Here is a 27,248-nt window from a genome sequence, read left to right on the forward strand (position 1 = left end):
TAATGTAAAAGAAATGTTAATGTGGCATCACACCCATGTGGGGTTTTGCTAAACTATTTGAACACACGGTTTGTAATGGTTGATGGGGAAGAACTCGAATAGCCTGAACAGAGCCATGACCTCAACCCCACTGAGCACTTTTGGGATTAACTGGAATGCCAAATGCTTCCTCAGTGCTTGGTACTAATGGGTTTCAATCCCCACAGCCACACTTTAAAATCTAGTGGGAACGCTCCTCAGAGGTGTGGAGCTTATTGTAACAGCAAACGATGATAAATCACGAATGAGATGTTCAAAAACACATCTGGGTGTGATGATCAGGTATCCACATAAATCTGGGTGTAATGGTCAGGTGTTTGCAAACATCTGGACGTGATGGTCAGGTGTCCACATGCATCTTGGTGTGATGGTCATGTGTCCACAAACATCTGGGTGTGATTGTCAGGTGTCCACAAACATCTGGGTGTGATGGTCAGGTGTCCACAAACATCTGGGTGTGATAGTCAGGTGTCCACATACATCTGGGTGTGATGGTCAATGTGTCCACAAACATCTGGGTGTGATGGTCAGGTGTTTGTAAACATCTGGGTGTGATGTTCAGGTGTCCACATACATCTGGGTGTGATGTTCAGGTGTCCACAAACATCTGGGTGTGATGTTCAGGTGTCCGCATACATCTGGGTGTGATGGTCAGGTGTCCACAAACATCTGGGTGTGATGGTCAGGTGTCCACAAACATCTGGGTGTGATAGTCAGGTGTCCACATACATCTGGGTGTGATGGTCAATGTGTCCACAAACATCTGGGTGTGATGGTCAGGTGTTTGTAAACATCTGGGTGTGATGTTCAGGTGTCCACATACATCTGGGTGTGATGTTCAGGTGTCCACAAACATCTGGGTGTGATGTTCAGGTGTCCACATACATCTGGGTGTGATGGTCAGGTGTCCACAAACATCTGGGTGTGATGTTCAGGTGTCCACATAAATCTGGGTGTGATGTTCAGGTGTCCACATAAATCTGGGTGTGATGTTCACTTGTCCACAAACATCTGGGTGTGATGTTCGGGTGTCCACATAAATCTGGGTGTGATGTTCAGGTGTCCACATAAATCTGGGTGTGATGTTCAGGTGTCCACATAAATCTGGGTGTGATGTTCACTTGTCCACAAACATCTGGGTGTGATGTTCAGGTGTCCACATAAATCTGGGTGTGATGTTCAGGTGTCCACATAAATCTGGGTGTGATGGTCAGAGATGTATGATGTTAACACCCAGATGTATGATGTTCACTTGTCCACAAACATCTGGGTGTGATGTTCGGGTGTCCACATAAATCTGGGTGTGATGTTCAGGTGTCCACATACATCTGGGTGTGATGTTCAGGTGTCCACATAAATCTGGGTGTGATGTTCACTTGTCCACATAAATCTGGGTGTGATGTTCAGGTGTCCACATAAATATGGGTGTGATGTTCACTTGTCCACATGCATCTGGGTGTGATGTTCAGGTGTCCACATAAATATGGGTGTGATGTTCACTTGTCCACATAAATCTGGGTGTGATGTTCAGGTGTCCACATAAATCTGGGTGTGATGTTCACTTGTCCACATAAATCTGGGTGTGATGTTCAGGTGTCCACATAAATATGGGTGTGATGTTCACTTGTCCACATAAATCTGGGTGTGATGTTCAGGTGTCCACATAAATCTGAGTGTGATGTTCAGGTGTCCACATAAATCTGGATGTGATGGTCAGGTGTCCACATGCATCTTGGTGTGATGGTCAGTTCTTTGCAAACATCTGGGTGTGATGGTCAGGTGTCCACAAACATCTGGGTATGATGTTCAGGTGTCTACCGATGTATTTGTAATAAATATCATCAATTTTATTCCAACTAATGATTAGATGACATCTATTTATGAGGATAAAGTTCAACTTTCATTGATCCTGAATATAGATTTTTATAACTTTTAAGAATTATTAAATGCTTTATGAACATTTCCTAAAATTACATATTCTTATTTTGTGTTTTGCTCTTTGATGAATGGTCCTTGGGGTTGATTCATGGATGTCATGGATGATCTCTGGTCCTTTGTAGACTATGGCCACGGGTGGACTTGGTCACGAGGCAGTGTTCAGAGCAACACTTAATCCCATAGCATTTTAAAGGGGCTTTTAAGTTCTGTGGCACTCTTTGTAATAATAATCAGTCCCTTAACTCACAATTACTGCTGGACAGATGCACACCCCCAAACTTGATGTGTGTGTGTGTGTGTGTGTGTGTGTGTGTGTGTGTGTGTGTGTGTGTGTGTGTGTGTGTGTGTGTGTGTGTGAGAGAGAGAGAGAGAGAGAGAGAGAGAGAGAGAGAGAGAGAGAGAGAGAGAGAGAGAGAGAGAGAGAGAGAGAGAGAGAGAGAACGTGTGCAGCTGCAGCTAGACATCTCTAGGCAGATAAATGAGTCCTGCACCCAGAGTCTGTGTGCCATCTATAGGAGACAGCAGGAATGTCTGCCCAATAAGTAGGTCAGAAAGAGAAGGAGGGGTGATGGAGTAGACAGATGACTGGAGATCTGAAAGATCATTATCTCACACTTCACTTATAACTGACATAATTGTGTCAAATTATTATTGACAAATGTGCTTTTTACTATTTAATCCATTACTGACCTATGCTGGAGACACTTAAGTATCATTTACACTGTTATGCACTGTTAGTGAATATAACCATGTAAACCTTTCAAATGCAAGATTTAGGAAAATGTGTACATAATAAAGCATATGCCTTTCAATTGTTTTCTTTTGGTAAGGGCAAATACAGACCAGTGACAATTTAAAGGGAAAAAGTCTGTTATATAATACATATACGTATGTGTTGATTTGCCCCCTTAGATGGATGCATCAATGCAAATCAATTTAAAGTTTCTCTGACTTTTTTCTAACTGACCCATATATAGTACACAAGGGCTGGGTGAATGATTCAATGAGGATGAAACTGATGTAAATTATATACTTTGACCTTCATATTTACCGGATCCCATCCCACTTGAACACCAGTGGGAAATATTATAGTGACGTTAGACAGAGTTTTATGCCCCTTTCGTCAAAACCCAAGCTAAGGGAATATCTATTTATACATGTTTTGTTCTCCAGTACATTTCCAGTAATGTATACGTAGGACCACATAGCTGCCACCGCTGGGCCTTTGAGCAAAGCCCTTAACTCTCTACTGCTCAGATGTATAAATATAAGAGATAAATATAAGTCGATCTGGATAAGGGCGTCTGCCGAATGCTGTAAATGCATGAAAACCTTTGCCAAGTATTGAAGCTGTCCTGGCAGCTTGTAGCAGCCCAAACACTGAGTCTCTTTATTTTGCTTTTTTTTCTGTACATGTACATAATGCTTCATAAGTGATTAAAGGAGGCAGTTCAGTTTTAAATTCAAAATTAAAATAATCAATATGGGCTGCATAAATATTTATATGACTTCTAAAATATCTGGCTTCTGTGAGTGACATCTATAATAGTCGTGTGCACACATAAAACATGAAAAGACTTTTTTAACTCAAGCTGCATGCAATTTGTGGGACATTTCCTGATATAATTTCCTGATGTGAACGAGCTGAAAGAACACGGCTTATGCAATAAAACAAGACATTTTCTTCAGTGGAAATGTACTAGACAAGCATTTCAGATGTGTTTGTGTGGCTTTTGGCCACTGTTTGCATGTATATGTGTATACAACCGAAAGGCTCATTCCCACAACTGGGCAAGTATTTGCATGTAGCAATAGGTTGTGTCCTGGGTATTATTCAAGAAGAGAACTTTCCTGTCTTTAAAGCATTAATATGTTTCTACAGGTTGACAGGTCTGTTACAGTTAAAGCTGAATGTGCACAGATGTAATTTTTGTAAATATGTTATCCCTTTATGTAAGTATGTATGTGAGAAAACTAATTTTGAGTATTAACTCACAGTGTATGTTAAGTTCTGCTTGTTTGAAATGCACACATATACCCTTAAATGTTAGGGAATAATGTTTTCATTGTGTTTTGGTGCTGTGTTGCTTCCTGAACCCTTCAGTTCATAATGATGTTAGAATAAACAGTGCAGGAAATGCTGCTGAGAGAGCAATCAGGTGTAATGACACATATGAAACAGCAGATGGCAGACATCATAAACTGCTAAACACTTTGCCTTCGTGATTTTTCTAATCGTGCTGAAATAAATTAAGGCCAATTTTGATTCTGAATTATGTGCAGAACTTTAGGCCAATATGAATGTGTTAAAATCTTAATGGAATATGTTTCATCCAAAAATATTGCTTTCTCTCTCTGTGTTTGTGTGTGCATGTGTTTTTGTGCGCGAGTGTTTGTGCGCATGTGTGTGTGTTCGTGTTTTTGTTTGCGCGTGTATGTGCGCAAGTGTGTATGTTTGTGTGTATGCGTTTTTATGTTTGTGTGTATGCGTTTTTAAGTTTGTGTATGCGTTTTTATGTTTGTGTGTATGCGTTTTTATGTTTGTGTATGCGTTTTTATGTTTGTGTATGCGTTTTTATGTTTGTGTATGCGTTTTTATGTTTGTGTGAGTGTTTGTGAGTGTGAATACATGCATGAATGTGTGTGAGAGTATGTGTTTTTGTGTGTGTGTGTGTGTGTGTGTGTGTGTGTGTGTGTGTGTGTGTGTGTGTGTGTGTGTGTGTGTGTGCGCGCGCATGTGTCAGAAAGAAAACAATGTCCCTTTTCTCCTCTTCTGCAGGTTGTATTTCCCTCCTTGTGCTATTGCAGTGCAACATGCATGTATTCATCTGCTAACCTGTCTGAACTGTCTTGTCCTGTACAGACAGGACTGCTGTAGATACCTGAGGAGCTTGTTACAGGCTGGTTCTATAAAACTGCAGGTAAACAGATTTTTACAAGTACAAACACGTTTATTGTTGTGTCATTTAATGTGAGTATAGAATTTTTTTTTCACTAACTGGGGGAATATTATTCAAATATAACTTATAACTTATAAAAGAATATTTTTCTGTAGCATACACTATATTTAACAGAAAGCCGAAGAACTTTTCTTGTGATTTTATAACAATGGTAACAAAGATTTGTGTTTTTAATAACAGCGTGTGCTTCAGACAGACTCTAATAAGATGAACTGATGATGAATAATGAAATAATGAGGAAACAGTGATATTTAAACATGCTTGTATTTATGATCAGATTTGGTCATAAGCAGCTTAAGCAGTAGTCAGTTCACGGTCCCATTTGAGATCACTTTCGTTTATGGTACCTGTTGGAACAAGCAACTTCAGATAACCCCACAGCTGCAATGTGCATATGTAAACTTATTACCTTAACAACAAAAAGATGAGCAGTCATGAGCAGTTTGAGCTACTTGAGTGGTACAAAACTAAAGTGACTTTAAACATGAAGGAAAATTTAGGTTGTAATGTAAACATAAGGATATTGAATGCTTTTCACTGTATGTGATTAATCTCATCATCTCGCAACGGGGCAGTGGTGGCTCTGGGTTATTGATCAGGAATCAATCCAGTGCTGCCAAGCTGCCCTTGAGTAAGGCCTTTAACCCTCACTGCTCCAGGGGCGCTGTATCATGGCCGACCCTGCGCTCTGACCCCAACCTCCAAAGTCTGGATATACGAAGGATGAATTTTACTGAGCAGTTATGTATATGTGACAAAATAAAGGCTTCTATTCTCAACTGCATGATGTGTTCAAAATTGCGTCAGAGGTTAACTGGCCTGTATTCTTCATATTTGGTGAAATCTTATCTTAAAATAAGCACATGCAATTATTAAGGACGCCTTCATGATCTAAAAGAAAGAAGATAATAAAACAGAAGATGGCAGCATTGCACCAAAATGCTTTGCTTTGCTTTTCTTTATACTGCCACACTTGTATGTGAGCATGTCAAATCAAATCAAATTTTTATTTGTCACATACAGTACATACAGGGTACGATATGCAGTGAAATGCATGTGTGTTGGCTATGCATGCTCTGCTGTATCATTCCCTTGTGTACACTAATACCTATCCATTCGTGACCTTAGCTTTGGCTTTGTGCATTATTGAGCAGACTAAACATATTAAAACTTATTTTAACATATAACATATTTAACATATATACTAAACTTATTTTAACATATACAACTAACCTAATCAGTCATCTTACCTTACTACAGATATGAAAGACTACACAAACCTGTACAAATACAGACTTCTTTAGAAACCTGCTCTTGGTATCTCTCACACACACACACAAACACACACACAAACAAACACACAAACACACACACAGGGATGAGTCTGGCCCAATGGGGAAGAAGGTTAAAGAGGGGGAAGGGGAGGAAAACACAGACGGCATCTGTTATTAAACAGAAGATGGTGGATATATTGAGTCTGCTGATGAGTCTGCTGATGAGTCTGCTTACTTAATTAAACATGTAGGCTTCATTTAAATGTGGAGAAAGGAGACATTACGATCGATGAGGTCTAGATAGACAAAGAATAGAGAGGGGGATTCTGGGAGTGAGATGTTTACATGGATTAGAGTTGCTGATGTCACTGCCAATCCCTGAGATTTGGAAAGAGCCAGGTTCCTAAAATTCCTTGATTTGTTTAAAAAAAAGAGACTGGAATAAGAAACTTTTATGGTTGAATGGTGATAACTGTTGTTTTTAAATGCTTAGCATTTATTGAAAACTTAAGGGTTATATGTAAGATGGTCTGAAGTGGTGATGCTTTGTTTCAAAGTGGCTTCAAATTACTATTTTTGACAAGCATCATGAACACTGTATTATACTCTTATATTTTTCTAAAACCATAAGCCATACTGTCAGTTTGCTAAACAGTCCTGAGTGTATAATAAGATGGAAAAAACTCTTCACTTTCTATGGTAATACTGCTAGGACCTTAGCTAGATAGATTATGTAGCTAAATTCTGCCTTCACATAAGTAATTGACATACTTGCATGTGATTGGATGAGACACAGCAGAGGATCTGCTACAAAAGCTGAGCTGTTTCAGAAACTAGTCTCTGGTATAGCATCAGTATGATTAAGGAGCCATCTATTCCAGATGATAAGACCCTTTTCTTGATTTTCTCACACACCCTCTATATGAGCTCCACCTCCTCATGTTAAATCAATCACCTTCCTTTGTCATTGTATCTCCTCCCTCCTGTGTTCTTCTCTCCTCCCCTCCTAATGTTTCTGTCCATCTCTGTTATCTGTACAGACTTCTCCCACAGTGGCACTAGCATTTCTGCCATGATGTCAGAGTGATGATAGTTATCCAGGCGCAGAGACGCTGAGAGGGCGAGCTGGAAAGCAAATGGTTTAGTGTAGACTGCCAGTGGATCCTTGTGGAAAGAAAAAGCATGAGGTTCAGGACAGGGTTGCTTCTGGGTCTGAGAGAGTGAGAAACAAGTCTATCAGAAAGAAAGAGCACTTGGAACATGGACGGGCATTTTTCAGTTCACTTCATTAATCCCATTCTGTTCTGTTCTGGCAGTAGCTGGCACCATAATGAGGTGTGTATGTGTGTGTGTTTAGGTGCATGTGTGTATTCCCAGTGAGGGCGCTGAGAGAAGCTGTGAGCTGTGTACTGTGTGACGTATGGCAGCGCCTCAGGGATTGGCTGTGACATCAGCAAACCTCCCTTTACTTCCTCCCTCCCTCTCTCCCCATTCCTCCCTCCCTCCCTCCCTCTCTCTCTCTCTCTCTCTTGCTCTGTCTCTCTCTCGCTCTTTTCTCTAATTCCCTCCCTCTCTAGCACCCTCCCTCCTTAGCTCCCTTCCCCTCTCTGCCTGGTTTGCTTTCTACCTCCTCCCTTTGAGCATCCTATGAAAGCCGCAGTGACTAGCAGCAGCAGCATCCATGGCCTAAACACGCACGGTCGAGCATTAGGCAGGCGACAGCCACTGGGAATCTCTTGAGCACGGCCGTCGTGTGTTGCCTATCTAGCTCTCCATCTGCTAACCAGGGGCTTCTCCCCCTCCTCCTGTCGTTGCAGGCTCCTTGGAGATAGAGGAATGCAAATCTGCAATCATGATGGAAGGTAAGGGTTGTGTCTGCTTATGCTTCATGTATCTCTCTCTCTCTCTCTCTCTCTCTCTCTCTTTCTCTTCTTTTTGTCTTTTACTTTATGTCCAGCTTTGATCGTGTGGGGTGGCTTTAAATGGCATAAGCTCTCCGGCTATTTTGAGTGGCTTGCCGTTCTGGTGTCTTGCATATCATCCTCAGTATAGAGCTAGAGGCTACTGGCTATCTTAAGCACACACAAACATACACACACATTCATAGAGACACACACATGTACACATTTTAGAAGGGATAATTGCTGTTTTTCCCCCTTGTTTCTCCTCTCACCCCCTTCCTTTGGCTTGGTGTGGTAAAGGATTATTTGGATTTCACAGTTGCAGCTTATGTGCCCAGCTGGCTGGGGCAGAATTCTCTTTGTATTAGGAGTTTATTTCACAAATACACACCCACGCACACGCTTATGTACGCTCGCTCACTCACTCACTCACTCACTCACTCACTCACTCACTGACTTACATACATTCATCATACAATTGAACATAACCCTACTGTAATAATGCTTGTGCAGGTCTCTCTTTTTTCAGAGAGAAAGTGTGTTCATGTTTGTATGTTGTGTTGTGAATGTGTATGTGTGTTGCTGTCACTGTGTGCTATCAGCTGTATTTTTGGGAGTGAAATGGAGGCTTACTAGTTCCACATGCAGTGACGGAGGTTTTATGTAATTTTCTGATGAGAGCATGGGTTTAAGAGAGTGCATCCTATCAGATCGATATCAGTTGTGCATGCAATTTTGACATGTTTCAGGTTAAACGGTGCCTCGTATGTTTCTTCTACCATTCGGCATATTGTGCAGTTTATTGTAATGTTTAATATGTTACATGTGAGCACAAATTCCTTGTGGTGCATGTGTAGCATACCTGGAAAATAAAACTGATCCAGTTAACATGTTAGGCAGCACAGCATATTTTCTTTCACCTTTCAAATGTAATTACTATGTAGGTAGATCTTTTACTGGTGCAAGATTATATTTGTCTGTAAGTATAATTATTGCAATATTTTGTATATTTATCTCAAAAGTGTGAACTTTAGTGGTTGTTATTAGAGTATTAAATAATGGAATATACACCTTTACTTTTAGTTATTTTTGTGTTTGCATAAGAGAGAGAGAGAAAGAGAGAGTGTGTGCGTATGCTTGTATGTGCATGTGTGTGAATGTGTGTGTATTTGCGTGTGTGTGTGTGTGTGTGTGTGACTGCACACAGCACATATACTGTAGGCCTCCATCCTATCAACACTACCTGTGTTAGTCATTCATGTTCTGTCTCGCCTGTGTTAGTTTGTCATGTCCTTGTGTGTGTCTGTGTGGGTGTGTGTGTGGGTGTGCGAGTTCAACGAGGTGTTTAGGTGTTAGATAACAGCACAGCAGCAGAAAGCGACATGGACAGGGACTGCATCCAGGTAGCTGTGTGACATGAAGACGAATGTTGCTTAATGTGGCTAGCACAGGCTTAGCGGTGTTTCCGGGATTACCTGGGGGTGTAAAATAGGAAGCTAATCCAGTACTCCTAGTGCTTTCTAAATTCTGAACCCTGTGTGTTAGCTGAAGCTGGTGTATGGCTGTAGAATAAGGTGACTTGAGAGATCTCAGGTTTCTAACCGGCCTGTGGTTTCTGTCTTGGAAGAGACACTGCAGCTAGGTCTATCCTACTGAGTAAAACAGACTGAGGAAGATCGCAGGGGGTTTTACATAATTCTTGCTGTGATGTCAGTAGAGGAGCAGATTTTAAATTAGAAAAGAAAATTCTTCAAAGCTTCAAGGAGCTTCTTCTATTATTTCAGAGTACATTAGTCTGATTTACCAATTTACCCTGTAAATTAATATCTGATATTTACATTTACATTTCTGACACCTTTATCCAGAATGACTTAAATTTGATTTCATTTTATACACCTGAGCAACTAAGGGTTAAGGGCCTTGCTTAGGGGCCCAGCAGTGGTAGAATTGGTGGACCTGGAACTTGAACTCACAACCTTCTGATCAGTAGTAAAACACCTGAACCACTAAGCTACCACATCCCATGATAGAAATCCTACATGGATATCCTTGTTTAAGCAATAAAGGCAGTTATTACTGTATTAGTTTCATGTAAATGAAGTATAAAGAATGTGTTTAATATGATCCACCCTTTCCAGAATCAAGTGGTTACTGAATAAATTAAATGAAGATATCACTTAAGAAATGCAATCACGGATCAAACTTGCAGGGAATTCCCACCTATTTTTTCCAGCATAATTTCGCATGAAGTTATCCAGAGTGTCCAGGGTTCTCGAGAAACCGTGTCCATTCTGATTTACTGTGATGCAGTTTCTGATGGTTCACCTGAGATTAAAGGTGAAGGATGGATTTTTAAATCTTTTAAATCCACAGATAAATGTTTTCTCCTGTGCATTGTACAGTACCACATCCTTCTCCATCATCCAGATTAACGTCATGACTGCTTTTAACTCCGGGCTGTGTCTTTTAAACAATGCACTAGATAGGTTGGATGAATTGTATTGACATCATACTGTAGGTGCCCTAGTATATTATTTACTAGTGAAGAATGGTTCAGTTATTGTTCAGCCTTCTCCTCATCTTCATAGAAGTGCTATGAGAGTATCACCTTCGTGCGTTTGATTGTGAAATGCGTAATGTACAGTACACAAATCATGAAACACGCTTCATTAACTGTTGGTCATCAAGCATGCTGAAGCGGTTCAGCAAAGATGATGACAGAAATCTGTAGACAAAATGCATGCACTTAAGCAAGTTTTACACAGTGTGTAAGCTTTAAGAGCGTAAAGTACAGAAACAAACACGCCAAACCCATTTCTTCACCACTAGCTAACCCAGGGTGACAGTTTATAGGATTATAGTCTGACATCTATTAAAATTACGCACCCAAACTGAGCAGAAGTGTCGATCAACTTGCATTTGCCCAGTTTAAAATGCAGAAATACACAACTTCTCCTTTTAGCCACTCGGCAAATCACTGAAACAGCTTAACAACTGCTTAATGCTAGAACTGGAGTTCTCTAATGAGAGTAAACTGTCTGCCCTCCGCTAGTGTCCCTCCAAATTACAGAGCAAATTAATGCCTCACGTAATGTTCGATAAACTTTTCAACTCTTACACTATGAATGATAATGATTATGGTTTCACTATGATTAGCTGTGGCTCCTGTTATTCACCTTGTAAACAGACTTCTATCTTTTGGTGTGTGTGTGTGGCGATGTTTTGGTGTTTTTGTATACATTTCCCACTACATCAACACAATACATTACAAGGGCACAATATTACAATGTTGTCAGTTTTATAGAAGTGAACTCATGTCATTTAGAGTTTATACTATTGAGACTGACACTCATGATCCTGCGTGTTAATACTTCTGATACTGTTCAACATAAATGTACAGTGTTATTAAATCAACCCCCATTTATTCGCTTTCACTGCTACGCTTATACTGTATCTAATTTGCTATTTCTGTCACACATAAAAATAGAGACTGCTGACAAACCAGTCCAAGGCCCTGTAGTCCTGCTGACATAGTCAATATTGCAGTTTTATATTTTTACAGTATCATATAATACCAACAGCAGTGACACAAGAGGGTATTTTTTTCCTTTTCTAAAATTGTGTGTGCAGTTTTTCACATTGTTGAGTTTTCCCTGCCTCTTGCCTGTTATTTCTGTGCCATCACAGTATATTTATAGAAAAGTGTTGCACTTTCTGTAGACACTTTGACATTGTACACAAACAGGTTCAGGGTGTTATATAAGGCCCAAATATAAGGGATTTCTCTATTGGAACATTGATGTTGGGGGGAGGAGCAACATCATACTGCTGATATTTCTAAATTTACTGATACTTATACTGTAAATGATAGATCTTTTATAAAGATTTATAAAAAATAGGATTTAGGGTTAGGGTAATGAATAGATAGACAGACAGACAGACGGATAGATAGATAGATAGATAGATAGATAGATAGATAGATAGATAGATAGATAGATAGATAGATAGATAGATAGATAGATCGACAGATCGACAAAAAGATAGATAGATCGACAAAAAGACATAGATAGATAGATGGATAGATGGATAGCTAGACAAAGAGATAGATAGATAGATAGATAGATAGATAGATAGATAGATAGATAGATAGATAGATAGATCGACAAAGACAAAGATAGATAGATAGATAGATAGATAGATAGATAGATAGATAGATAGATAGATAGATAGATAGATAGATAGATCGACAAAGACAGAAAGATAGATAGATAGATAGATAGATCGATCGATCGACAAAAAGAGATAGATAGATAGATAGATAGATAGATAGATAGATAGATAGATAGATAGATAGATAGATAGATAGATAGATAGATAGATAGATAGATAGAGACAATAGGATAGATAGATAGATAGATAGATAGATAGATAGATAGATAGATAGATAGATAGATAGATAGATAGAGACAATAGGATAGATAGATAGATAGATAGATAGATAGATAGATAGATAGATAGATAGATAGATAGATAGATAGATAGACAGACAGACAGACAGACAAAAAGGCAGACAGATAGATCGATCGATCGACAAAAAGATAGATAGATTGACAAAGAGAGAGATAGATAGATAGATAGATAGATAGATAGATAGATAGATAGATAGATAGATAGATAGATAGATGGAGACAATAGGATAGATAGATAGATAGATAGATAGATAGATAGATAGAGACAATAGGATAGATAGATAGATAGATAGATAGATAGATAGATAGATAGATAGATAGATAGATAGAGACAATAGGATAGATAGATAGATAGATAGATAGATAGATAGATAGATAGATAGATAGATAGATAGATAGATAGATAGAGACAATAGGATAGATAGACAAAAAGATAGATAGATCGACAAAAAGACAGAAAGATTGATAGAGATAGATAGATAGACAAAGATAGATAGATAGATAGATAGATAGATAGATAGATAGATAGATAGATAGATAGATAGATAGATAGATAGATAGATAGATAGACAGATAAAATGTACTGTATTGATATCTACAGTATATAAACATAAAAATATCTTGGCTTTTTTTATATGCAACATAGAAATTAAACAGATAAATTTGTTTCTCCACAGAAAAAGACAAAAAACAAGCTACGAAATGAAAAAGAAATGATTGTGTATAAAACTGATGTATCACTGAAGATTTGGTCTGTTATGGAAGCCTCGAGGCTACTGTTGTATATTTCAAACTCAGTCCTAATAGCTGTGGTCCTGGTAAAGTGTGGTGAAGGTGGAGTGTGGGGTTTTTTTGTTGTTGTTGTTTTTTAAATAGCAGACCAGGCTTTAGAGCACTTACTGGAAATAGTGTCAGTGGTAGATAGTATTTCCTGTGTTACAGCGTGGGCTCTGGCCCCACCCAACACCACCCTTGTGTTTGTGACCACATGTTCACTTGGGTCACTAAAGTTTGTGAAGGAAAAAGCAGTAAAGAATTCCTATATTGAGTAGTTGTAGAGGATCAGATTTATTTATTTATTTATTTATTTATTTATTTATTTATTTACTAGTGTGTCAATTCTCAATGATTATTGTCCATATTCTAAACAGGTAAAAACACCAGCACATCCTCACCACGGCAATCCGTTTTTCTTTTTTTCTTCTTATACATTTAGTTGCTTTTTGTCAAGACCTTTGCTCTGTGTGCAGACTCAGATGTCTACCTCACTCCCTGCAGTCTTTTTAAATTAGTAACCGGAGATTCATCTGTCTCTGTCGCTCAGGTGGGGCGAGAACAGAGCAACTCGGTTATGTCATTTCACTTTACCCTTAATGAACCTGAAAACAATGAACAGGTCGCATGCTCTGAAGGCAAATGTATTCTGAACCATATAATACTTTCATAACAAGAAGAAACATGACATCATGTATGAAATGGCTTGTGTTGTACAGCAGTAATGCGGGCTGCTCTGGCAGTAGATGACATGAGAGTAGAAGTGTTGTTTTTTTTCCCCAGCAGACTAAAACAAACAGAGAGCCGCCATAGGGCTAGCGTAGAAGGAAATGGCCTCACTCTGCCTGGATGAATAGAAACATGACTGTGCTGCTGTCTATAAAGGCTGCTCTCTATTTATATTCAAGTCTGTCTGTAAATTTCATTGATAAATTAATTTAAATTTAAAGTTCTTTTTTATTTTTCTAAATTTTCAGCCTTGGGGTTTATTCCACAGTGCTGTTGATATCTCAATTTCTTTTTAATAGGCCATTGTTTTATTTTTTACAGCACGACTCCTGACATAGTGCAAGGCAAGTTATAGGTTAATATCACTGTGCTCATTCTAACACTATCATTTCCATAGAAACAGCTCATTTACAGGGACTGGATCTCCAACCTGCTTTTGTCCAGTGTCCAGTTTAAAATGCAAAAATACAAACTCCTCCTGTTATCACTGAAACAGCTTAACAACTGATTAATGATACGAATGGACTAATAAGAATAAATTGTCTGCCCTCTGCTAGCTAACATGTTTAATAAACTCTTCAACTCTTATAGTATGAATGATTATGGTTTCACTATGATTAGCTGTATGTGTCTATCTGAGCTGGTGTTTGTGTATAAATGTCCCACTACATTTATACTTTTACCACTGTTTAATGGAAGTGAGCTTATGTATCTCATATGTGAACTCATGTCCTTTGGAGTAATACTATAGAGACTGACACTCATGATCCTGTGTGTCAATACTGCTGATACTGTACAACATAAATGCACAGTGTTATTAAATCCCAATCATATATATAAATAAATATGAAATGTTCATGTCCTACTTGTGCTCCTCAATGTGTGTAAATTTGTGCAGAACAACACTAATTAATTAACTGGACTTCAGATCCTATAAATCATCACGAGTTGCTATGCGGATTTATGTTTGTACGTGTATCGTGCTATCAAGTTTAAATGTTGTATATTTTCAGTTCAGCATATTTTCTTTTCACTTACTTTTGTGAATCTGTCATCTCACATGAACTGTATTGACTAAAGAAATATTCATTACAGTTATTAAATAAATAAAGCAAGCTGGGACTTGAATATACCTACTACACAAATCCTAAAATTGGTGATGTCTCTTGTACGACATTCAGTGAGCTGGATTCAGTTTATTCAGTTGCAGAGTTTGTGTTTTTCATAGTGCATGTAGAGCAGGATTAGAGCTCTACAATATGTAGGTGGAATGTTGGAGTTTGATCTTTAACACTGAAGTAAAGTGGACATGAAATCAGGGCTGAGCCATATGACACAATCGTCATCAGTGTTCAATCATATGTTTATTTAATGTCTAATATAATTTATTATCCAACACTGAGAAGATTTTCGATTTTCTAAGAGTTTTGAGCTGCTTTAAATATTATATCTAGACATATTTTATTAGGATATCAGTATTATATTGTCATATGGCCCATCCCTCCATATTATAATGATAATACAGTTATCAATATATAAAAAATAGTTGGGAAAAAAAGAAGTCCCATCCCATTATTGTACATAATGTTTCAGTAAGTAAAAAAAAATATTTTGAAATTTCCCTATAGACTTTTTTGACAGGTTTGTCAAAATAAGTGTGTGTGAGTGTGTATAAAAGAGAGTGAGAGAGAGAGACACAGAGATAGAGGCAGAGATATAGACAGAGAGAAACAGAGGGAGAGATAAATGGATAGCGGGGTCTCACAGGCTCCAGATTATATCTATATACCCAGTATTCTAATATTATGTCACTGCTGTAACAGTTAATTACAGAGAAATAAACAAAAACATGTAAATAAACATGGGAGATCGTGTGTGTGTGAAAGAGAGAGTGTGTGTCAGGAAAAATTAATTATGCATTAAAAGAAAAGCATGGATTGGTTCAGAAACCCATCTAGATGAAGGAAAGTCAGTGGGAGATGGATGAAAGTAGAAGGACATGTATATGTGAGAACAGCAGGACTGGTTCACTTAACGCTGATGATGAGAAGACAGAAAACGATGATCAGAGGTGAAAGAAAATAGGAAGTGACTGTAAGATAGATCAACAGAAGATAGATCAAGGTAAAAGGTCTGTCCTGAAGCCAATTACTGCAGGTGTTTTATCTCTATATCTATGTATACTATATATTTTATTAGTGTATAAACATTCCTGAACATAGACATGATGATGAAGCTAGACATAGTGTAGACCTTTTAAATTGTCAAATACAATAATCAGTAAAGTCCTATTAAAGGACACACATACTGTAAGCTCTGTTTGTTTGGTTGCTTTATTTCATGTCACATTCACTATATGGCCATAAGTATGCGGACATCTGACCATGACATCTATATATGAGTCGTTCTCGAAGCGGAATGTTTTTTGCGCGCTATAACAATACGATTCTCCTTCACTAGAAGTAAGCCAAGCCCAAATCTGTTTAAACATGACAATGCCCTTGTGCACAAAATGAGCTCCATAAAGACATGCTGTCAAGACTGGAGTGAGGAAACAGATGTGTAACATCACCACCACTGAACATCTTTATGGAACGCTTGAACTGTTTTGAACTGTCTTGAACTGGAACGCTTTGCAATAGGTTTTTTTGTCAGATATAAATGCCGGACCTCTTGTAGCTACATGGAAAGCAAAATATAGTAGAAAGCCTTTTCAGAGGAAGCAAAATGGGTACAGCTCTGTATTAATTTCCATGGTTTTGGAATAGGATGTTTAATACTCAAGTGTATTTTTTGTTTTATGATTTTTTTTTTTTTTTAAAAAGGGAAAATAACCCAATGCAGCCTTATCAGATGAAATAAATAGATTGTTTATATTCTTCATTCCCCACACATTATAGATATGTTCATGTCTTAAAATGATTGCAGTTTAATGTAAATAAATTCAGTGATACAATGATCTAATCATATCACTGCATATAACAAACTTGAGAAGTCTTTATTAGTAGTTGCCCAGATACTGTACGGTGGATTTGACCTTAAACAGAATTTTAAATATAAAAAAAATCTGAGCTAAAATATTTAAAGCTAAAATAGAACTGTAGAAACTTTATAACCTGAATGGAAATTTGTAAATGTGTCTTCTTTGGAAATCTGATGCTTAAATTTGTGGGGGGTTTTTCTCATTGATGAGCACAATTTCCTGTTTATAAGATCTTCGTGGAGAATCTATCTGTCTTAAGCTGCCAAAGATGACTTCATTAAAGACAAAAGAAAGACATTAGGGTGAAAGAGTGGTACATCACTCCACACACTGTACAGAAACCCAGGACATGTATCTTAAGTTAAAGATTGTGGCAGGATGTATTTCTCTTTATGAAGACATTAAACATAAAGAGTGGTTAAGATGATAAAAACTCTCTCTCTCTCTCACTCACTCACACACTCTCTCTCTCTCTCATTCTCTCATTCTCTCATTCTTTCTTCCCTCTTGTTTGTGACTAAGCATGAAGATGCTCCTCCTCTGGGTGGCTTGATTTATATTGCTTTATTTATTGCTTTATTATGTTTTATTAATTTGCCTTCATTATTCATTGACCAGACTACAAATTTATTCATGAAGGATTTAGTTTGTTCTCCTCAACTAGGTTAGGTCTGTGTGTGTGTGTGTGTGTGTGTGTGTGTGTGTGTGTGTGTGTGTGTGTGTGTGTGTGTGTGTGTGTGTGTGTGTGTGTGTGTGTGTGTGTGTGTGTGTGTGTGTGTGTGTGTGAGTGATAGAGAGAGAGAGAGAGAGAGAGAGAGAGAGAGAGAGAGAGAGAGAGAGAGAGAGAGAGAGAAAGAGAGTGATTGTTTTTGAGAAATGGGAAATGAGAATCAGACTACTCAGAGATCAGGAACACAGCAGGTTTCTCGGCAGTGTGCTTCAGTATCCAGGCACTTCAGCTGATTGCGGTGTCATTCACAGACTTGTTAATATTCATTTGATAATAGATGTATAACAGTAAGGACAGTTCTATGTTTGGACAAATAGCTTTACTAATGTTATTGCTGATGTTATTGCTGATGTTATTGCTGATGGGCATCATTTGTTAAACTAGTCAAATTTATTTGTAAATCACTTGCAAGGGTATTTACATAAGAAATGTGAAAATAATACAGAAATTGCAATTTAATATTTATTTAAATTGCATAGAGGAATTTAATTAACATTTTGTAAATCAGTAGATGGGGGGGGGGCACGGTGGCTTAGTGGGTAGCACGTTTCGCCTCACACCTCCAGGGTCGGGGTTCGATTACCGTCTCCGCCTTGTGTGTGTGGAGTTTGCATGTTCTCCCCGTGCCTCAGGGGTTTCCTCCGGGTACTCCGGTTTCCTCCCCCGGTCCAAAGACATGCATGGTAGGTTGATTGGCATCTCTGGAAAATTGTCCGTAGTCCGTAGTGTGTGAGTGTGTGTGTGTGCCCTGCGATGGGTTGGCACTCTGTCCAGGGTGTATTCCCGCCTTGATGCACGATGACGCCTGGGATAGGCACAGGCTTCCCGTGACCCGAGGTAGTTCAGATAAGCGGTAGAAAGTGAGTGAGTGAGTGAGAGTATATAGGTAGACAGACAGACAGATATATAGATTGACTGATTTCATACTAATTACCTCAAAGAAAACAAATTAGTAATTTTTTTTGGTTCCTTATAAGAGGAAGAAAAGTTAGTGTGTGGGTAGTGGTGCACACACTGCAGTGGCTGAGCTATACTAATGAAAAATTTAGCACAATCTTAGCAGGACCTGTATGACCATTTAATCATCATTTTGTCATTTAGCTCTAGGTCAACTTTTCCTTTTATGGATTTTTTTTATCATCAAATATAAATTAGCTCGGCTATGAACATACTTGATAACTACTCACACGTGATATGCATTTATGAATATACAACCATGAAAATCAACATAAGTGAAACTTTTGTAAATCTGCAGGCATTTTTTTGTTTTAAAACATTGTAAAACAGTGTAAAATATTGACATAAAATTTTACTAAAAGACTTAGGGCCAGTTGTTTATTCCCGTTTGCTCTCAGTAACTATTTTTGTAGCCAAAAATGAGTACCACTGTGCTAATGTGGGTGGAGTAGCATTTAAAATCAGCCTTTAATTTTGAACCCATTCTGGTTCAAAAATGTGTTTGTGTCACCAGCTTTTAGGCAAAATATCTCTACTTAATTTCATTTATTCAAGCGCTTTTAATGGACGTTGTGTCAAAGCAGCTTTACAGAAATCTGATTGTAGATTTCAAGGTTTTAATCACAAGCCACGTTTGACACGAGGAAGAAACCTTTAAAGGAATCAAGATCAAACCAGACCCAGTATAGCAGGATTATAAATAATTATTCTTCCACAACTGTATACTATATTTATTACCAATCTTGAGTAAAAAAATGTATTTCATAACCAATCCTGGCTCTTTTGATTACAGTGGAGGTTTTAAGTTGTTTTACGTACCCAAGTGGATTTATCCACTGAAGAAATGGTGAGTCTGGAGCCTAATTTAAGTCCTAATTTTAATAAGTGCAATCTTTATGGTATCTATGTGGGACTGTCCGGCAGCAGAGAGTCAATGTTGTGAAGACCGGTCCATGAGGTGGAAAGAGTCAGGACCAACCAACATCTCTTCATGCAGGAAAAACATGTATAGCTTGATAGAGAAATAAGGGATTAATAACTTTAAGCGATACATTAAACATCCTGTTACAATTCCTACAATCTAAGGATGTTTAATGTCACCACATTTCAGCATAAAATCGAGTAGATAACTTACATTTACAGAATTTGGCAGATGCTTGTATCCACAGTGGCTTACATTTTTATCTAATTTTATACAGCTGCGCAAATGAGGGTTAAGGGCCTTGCTCAAGGGGCCAGCATTGGTAGCTTGGTGGCCCTGGCCCTTGAAATCACAAATTTTTGATCGGCAGTCCAACACTCTAACCACTAAGCTACCACATCCCCAAAAGATACTCCTGCAGTAACTTGACCAGTCATTAAATACTAAAAATGTCTAGTGTTCAGCTGTCAGTCATCTGGATTTTATATTGGTCTATATATATTCAGTGGTCAATATGGTCAATATATTTTATTTTATTTATTTATTTTTACAGTTGAGTACTGGACTGTTTGATTTCATAGTAAAGTGCACAAATATTGATACAGAATCAATAAGTCAGTTAACTGCCACTAATACATTGTAATAAAATCTACACTGTGCACACTTGAAGCCCGTTTTCTTTCATATCACAGCTGTATGCCTAATCATATTATTTGCCACATCTGGAAGTAGTGTGAACATATCTAACATTGCATTAATAATTGTGCCATGATCACACGAATTGGGACCATCATCTAAAACAATATGTGATTATTTTACATCCATAATCTGTTTTACCTCAATATGTTTTATAGATTGCTGGGCAGCATGTTTTTGCTCATGTGCCTGTGAATATCTTAGTGCTGAAAGAGTTGGGGCGTGTGTTTGAGGCAGCGCATGAGTCATCTGAATAAACGAATGCTGCTCTCTCTGTGGGCTGTGTCATCTCAAGGATGGCAGACATTACAGAGATTAAGCTACAAGCTGACAGTCAATGTTAGCATTAGATGCTAATGACTAAGCTGTTCTATTTTCTAACCTGATCGTTTTTAGCCACTGTGTCTGGAATCAAATCCGAGTACCAGAACCTGAGCAGAGCAGAGAAAATTATATCGGTACTAAAAATGAGGAGGTGAAAATCAGGGGGACGGGATAATTTTATTCATTAATGTAACACATTAAACAGTAAACCTGTGCTGCTGCACTGTGTGGTGAAATTTATATGATAAACCATCATTTAAATATAAACTGAAGCAATTGGCATTTACTGCTGTCTACAAGGTAATATTTATGCCTGCCATTTTAGTGTGACGTGTCTAATATTTCAGTTAGGCTGTAAAAGGGACAGTACAGTGTTGATAGACATTGTGCAGCTTCTGCCCTGTCCCAAAGAGTCATCCTTTAGAGACCCTTCATTGTCCTTGCTGATCATTAAAATTAAGGCAAAGGGAACAAAAAGTCATTGCAAGTCTTGCAAGATCCAAAAAACACCAGAAGACGCATCTTATCTGAGACTATTTAAACATACTCTATACAGAGGCATTTATAGATACTCACCGTTTAATGTAAGTAAAAATCTTTTCAGGTGTTCTCTTTAAACTTACAGATATTGATGTCATATACACCAATAGGAATTCAGAGAGCTGTTACATTAGATGTTGGAACATAACATGGCAATACAGAGGATGAAAGATATTTGATCAAACTCTAATAGGCCGTTTTATTCAGAAAGCAACCGCCATTTTGGTATTTAGAAAGTAACCGCCAAAGTGGAAAACTGTTTAGACATAAACAAAGTGATCTATGTCTTATTCAGTACCCTAATAAGCAGATCTCCATCTGGGAATGTTTTGAACCATTACACAATTCCAGCAAAAATCTTTTATCACTTACTAAAGAGTGTCTAAGGCTCCTTGATATTTGCATGTGCTGTTCAAAAAAGATCCTATTCAACTGCCTGTCAGACATCATTGATAGTTTTGCCAGTACAGTATTGTTTATACTGTAGTTTAATCAATCGAGGATACTAGGAATGGTATAGATGATGGCCAAGGCCTTTAAGAAGTTAGCAGAACTGCTCACTCCTGATTTTTAATTCATGAGTGTTTATGTTAAAAAATACTAAAACATGACATGAAATAAATGTGAAGCAAATGTCCATTGGGCTGTATGGTTTTTTGAGGTCAGGGAAAAACAGATTTTATGGCGCCATAGGCTATAAAGAAGGTATTTGTTTATTTAATATAACTGAACCACGGTTTTGTTATGTTTATTTAAAGACTGGGAAGTTAGCATATTATATATACAGTTTATCTAAATGTTCTCATCTGAAGACATTAATTATGAACCCAGACCCAACTTCTGTTAAGTACTGTACCAAGGTTATTCGTACCAACTCATGTGACTTGGCACTGTTACAGATAAAATTAAAGACGGCGGTTAAGTTAGAGAGCCCACAGACGTTCCTGGAGCTACTCACTTCCAGACAGAGGCAGAACATGGGAGCAAGTGAGGCGGAGATCTGTTTTGACAGCAATTGGAACTAACTGACCGTGTACCCTGCTCTGCAAATTTACAGCATAATCTACTGTTCATGCATCAGATACATTAAGGCTGAGACTATGATTTTCCACAGACATTTGTGTATCACGAAATACAGCAAGCATGTACTGTACAACTAGAGCCGCAGCTGTTTGCCAAATAAATGAAGTCATCCTCTTAGATGAAGAGGAGCCACTAATGACCAACCGGCCCACTGCCATCAGTGGGAGGAGCCTTTCCTTTTATGGCTTTTGTCTTACACCTAGGAATACAAACAGACACAGAACTATACATTTAAGCATACTTGGTATATCATTACCAGGTATATCATTAGCTCAGTTATCTGCATTTTTTGCCATTGGCCCCATTGGCAGGGACCAGCTATGAGTTTAAATTACAGGAATATTACTTTTAGATATGAATTCAAAAAGAAAAATAATAGAGATACTTTAATTGGTTAACGTTTTAGACAATCGGTGTACCAGAAATGTATTCATCTGTGATCTTTGTGCACTGGTTGTGTGCGATGTAACACTTTGCAAGTGGCAAGCACAGCTCTGACTAGATTTGTTCTAGTCTGGTTATGGTTGCTAGTGGTAACTGTGAGTTTCCTCCCATTATTTAAGGTTTCTTGTTTTAAGCAGTACCTGGTGAAGGATTCATTATCACATTTTGACGTACCTTATGAAGAGTATTCAAGAAACTGGTTAAAGTTTGGATCTTGTTCTTGAGGCTGTGGGCTGACACCAGGTCAGGTGATCCTGTAGGTTACTCCCCATACTGTAGGTTACTCCCCATGCTGTTTTAGAGACAGATACATTGAATAAATCCAGTACCTTATCAGTTCCCCACAGAACTAGGGTTAGGGTTACTCTGTTTTATGACTACTGGTCAGGTCGAGGCTCAGTTTCAAACCTTTAGCTAGCCCATTTGTTGGTGTATATACAATAAAAATCAGACTAGCAGACAGGCAGTTTTTTAAAGCCGAGATTGCAAAAAATCAATAAGGATTCAAAAAAGCGCACAACTTTACACAGAGTGATCTGTCCACTTTACCTACAGGTAGTAATATTAGGTAGTAAGTCTCTTTCCATTGTGAGAAATGTTCTAGATCTACTCTCTGAACACCATGGCACTATTTGGTGTAAACGGTGACTTTAGTCTTCAGTGTTTTTAGAGGACTGATATATGACACAATAAAACAGAAACACATTCATTTTAGGAAAAGAAAGTATGTGTTGTCTGTTTTAAAGGTTGTAATATACCTGAATTCTCTGCTTATATACACACCAGAGACAGTTTCCTGTTTATGTTCTTTCAAAACTTCAATCTTGTAAATTATAGGATGTACCTGATTTGTCAGCTAAGTTTTGTTTTTTTTAGATACTAAATATCAAGTGGATTTTACATAAACAGCTTTAGATACAGTACGTCCATTTTAGTATTCTCTTTTTATTCCAAGTTGGTGCTAAAATTATCCCATGAGTAGCCTTTGTCTGGAAATTTATGGTTATAAAATTGCAGCAATCTATACCGAAACATTTTTGCCAGCTCTAAAAAAAATCCCATTGCACAGCTGTCCTGCAATTTGTGAGTCATTTGTACAGGTATTAGTTTCTTGTGTTGGTAGGAAGTCCATCTTTATAGATACCCATTTATGAGGCCATACATTATTTATGATCTTTATACATTTCCTGCTATATTTTCACATGACATAAGTACCAACATGATTTACGTTGCTTTCTATGACTGCAGTGAACCACAGCACTGAATGTGTACTATAGGTGAATATGAAGTTATCTACAGTATCTAAATACATACACCTACTGTATGATAATAATTCATTAAAAAATAAACCAAATAAACCAAAATTTCTTTCAAAAGATTGCTTTTTTATCATTAATAATTGTGATTCAACCCTGACTGTGTCACGCACACACAATAAAAGTTTTATTTTGTATATATATTAATCTGTGGTGTGACAGTATTTACTTTTTTTAATCAGGAATTCTAATGTTAGCCCTGGTCTCTGCTGCTAAATAAATATTTAGACATTCTGTTTAAATTTCTCTTCCTAAACTTGGGCATAAGACGTAGATTGACTGGTTGTTTCTACTAACAAGCATGTCAAGGATTTCACCCAGCTGACATATTGGCAGAAGAGCATATTGGCAGAAGAGCATTGTTTCCCTCTTTACCCCGAGGCACAAGGCCTAGACCTTCACCAGAAATCGCTCAATGCTGTGACTCATCAAATCACAACTGTAAGGCTCACTGCACTGCAGCTCAGTGGGATTATGATTTAAAAAATGATTAAATCTGCTTAAAAAACAAAGTAAATGAACATATACATGAAAGATTTCTGAGTAATTTGCTCATGGGAGTACAGTAACCTCATAAAAATAGAGTGCACTATTACTATATTAAGGTGCCCAAATAAAATGTGTGTGATGATGTATGAGTGTCATACAATTTTTAATAGAAAAATATTTTTCCATGTCTAGTCAGTGCTACAATGTGTGTATGTGCCCATGTGCAAATGCATGGGTATTATGTAATTAAGTGCAGTTCAATACATGACAGATGTCCTCTTTTGCACCCATTAGACTATTATCGTTTTTCTGAACTGGGCCAGATGAGGCTGATCAGGACATCCGTCTGTGTTTTGTCTCAGTTTTTGGGTCACATATGTGCTACAAATTTTCCGTCATTCGATTTAGACGCCTTTCACCCACGTAATCAGTTTATTTGACAAGCACGGCATACTTTCTTTTAGTTCTGTCATGAAGATATTCTTCTACAGCAGTATATGAAGAGCCACTGGTAAGTGATAATGAACATTAAACATTTATGTGTGTCTTGTGCTGAATAATCAAAACACTAGTTGATGATGTCTGAAAGAATTTTCTAAAGACACAAACAAAGAAACTTTGGATATGCTGCACAGATGTATCTTTAGTTTGGTGTAAAGTTTTAACATGCGTGTTGAGCTCCAATAATCTGTGCTTTGTATCTAATGACATGATGGCTATTTAAAGCAGGCAGTTTGTAAATGCTGCTTTGGTGCTTATTCCTACTCAGCATGTCATTGTAGGGATTACTGCAGGATCTACAGCTCTAAACAGATTGTTGTTATGGAGGTGGTATGTAACAGTTGATCTTGGAACCTGACAATCTCAGGAATCAACTAAACCATGCAATTAACTACATTTTAAATTATGTTATAATGGTCCTAATTATGCTCAATAGTAGAATTATGTTTAATGGTAAGCTTACCGCACACACACACACGCACGCACACACACACACACACACACACACACACACACACACACACACACACACACACACACAGACACACAGACACACAGGAAAGGACTTTAGACTTGTCATTTGTATCCCAAAGAAACAGTACATGATCTGTTCCTGGATTTTAAGAGCAATTGCAGCATATAAAAGAACAACTTACATTTTACATACATTTTACACATTTACTCATAATATACTTATATATACTTTAAATATTTGTTTGTAGCATTAATAATAGTGCAATATGTAATAATATGTAATAATTCCATGTTGCTTATATTTTATTGGTTTCTAATTTTATGTACTTGTTTTTGCCAACTTATTCTGAGCCTACAACTCATTTCATTGGACTAGGAGGGGAAGCTAAAGTTCCTGCAGGAAATCCACAAACATGGGAAGAACATACATCTTCCAAAGGCAGCTTGTTTTGTTACTGAGAAATCAGAATGCAATATAGAAAAAAATATTTCTCTTTGTTATGTCTTAGTCAATTAGACTAATTATGTACTCTCATTATGTGGACAGACCACCGTACAAGTCCCTATGAAAAAGATGTCACTGTAAAATAAGTAAAACATTAGAAAAGTGGTCATTGATATAAAGCATTTTATTTAAATTATTTCAAATCAATTAGCATATTGCTAATTTAGCATATTGCTTTGGCCTAGCACATTGGTTATGAACCAAAACAATGACTTTGTAACAGAATGCCAGAGGGATCACAAAACCAACGATTGGCAGTGCCATTGTTTTATGTTGAATATCCCTAACCTGAGATTATTATTATTTTATTTTATTATTATTATTATTATTATTATTATTATTATTATTATTATTATTATTATTATTATTATTATATTATTTTATTATTATATATTTACATATCTTTGCAATCATCCACATTCACAGATGACAGAAGGGCTTTATGATCCAGATTCAGTATATTGTCTTGCGATGCTCTACTAATCTGTTCCAGTTATTGCTTGTTTTGGCAGGTCTGCTTGTTAGTTAGTAAAATACAACTCAGATCCTGTAGTGAGTCAGACAAAATCTGTGAGAATCTGTGTGTTTTAGCATTTAGCATTTAGTTTTGTATTATTTAGTATTCAGCCAGTATTCTGCTACATATTGAATTTCAGTTTGAGGAAGTTTGAGGCATTGAGTTTGATCTTGCCCCCAAAGATTTCAATACAAAATTTTCTCCTTTATGTGAAAGCTTAAAGGGACAGCTTAAGCTCAAGAGTGTGACAAAGTGTTTATACAGGAGACATCTTCAATAAATGCTGAATACCTTAGCACTTCTGTCAGATCTTCTCACAGAACACATCACCATATTATCCTACAGTAGATGTTACAGAGTCATATGGTAGTCTGACATGTCTGTTTTTTTGCCATACCAGTAACTGTATATTGTGATTGAAATATTTAAAGTAATGTTGCTACTGTATGTAATGCCCGTAATAGTATCCTTTTATACCATCTATGCTGATCTTATGGACATTGAAGATTATTCTAAAGCCTTATTATGGGCTTCTTTTCTGCCACTAATGCTTGTGTGCAAAACAGTAGCAGCATCTTGAATCACCTCTGCACTTCCTAATATAAATCGCTTTATTTTTCTGGAAGTAGTAGATCCAGCCTGTGGGAAACACACCAAAGCAAGGTGCCAATGCCAACAGTCAG

At 37.5% G+C, this 27,248-nt stretch overlaps 1 protein-coding gene across 1 annotated transcript in view; it reads left to right on the top strand.

Annotated features, from left to right (window-relative positions):
* The first annotated feature begins 7,773 nt into the window (after positions 1–7,773).
* Positions 7,774–27,248, top strand: part of sgip1a (SH3GL interacting endocytic adaptor 1a) — a 52,589-nt gene continuing 33,114 nt past the window's right edge. The window contains exon 1 of the mRNA XM_027146808.2: positions 7,774–8,073. Within this exon, the coding sequence (XP_027002609.2) occupies positions 8,064–8,073 (10 nt within the window). The 5' untranslated portion in view covers positions 7,774–8,063. The remainder of the gene's footprint in view (positions 8,074–27,248) is intronic.

Source organism: Tachysurus fulvidraco, chromosome 5 (assembly GCF_022655615.1).
Source record: "Tachysurus fulvidraco isolate hzauxx_2018 chromosome 5, HZAU_PFXX_2.0, whole genome shotgun sequence".
NCBI classification, from domain to species: domain Eukaryota; kingdom Metazoa; phylum Chordata; class Actinopteri; order Siluriformes; family Bagridae; genus Tachysurus; species Tachysurus fulvidraco.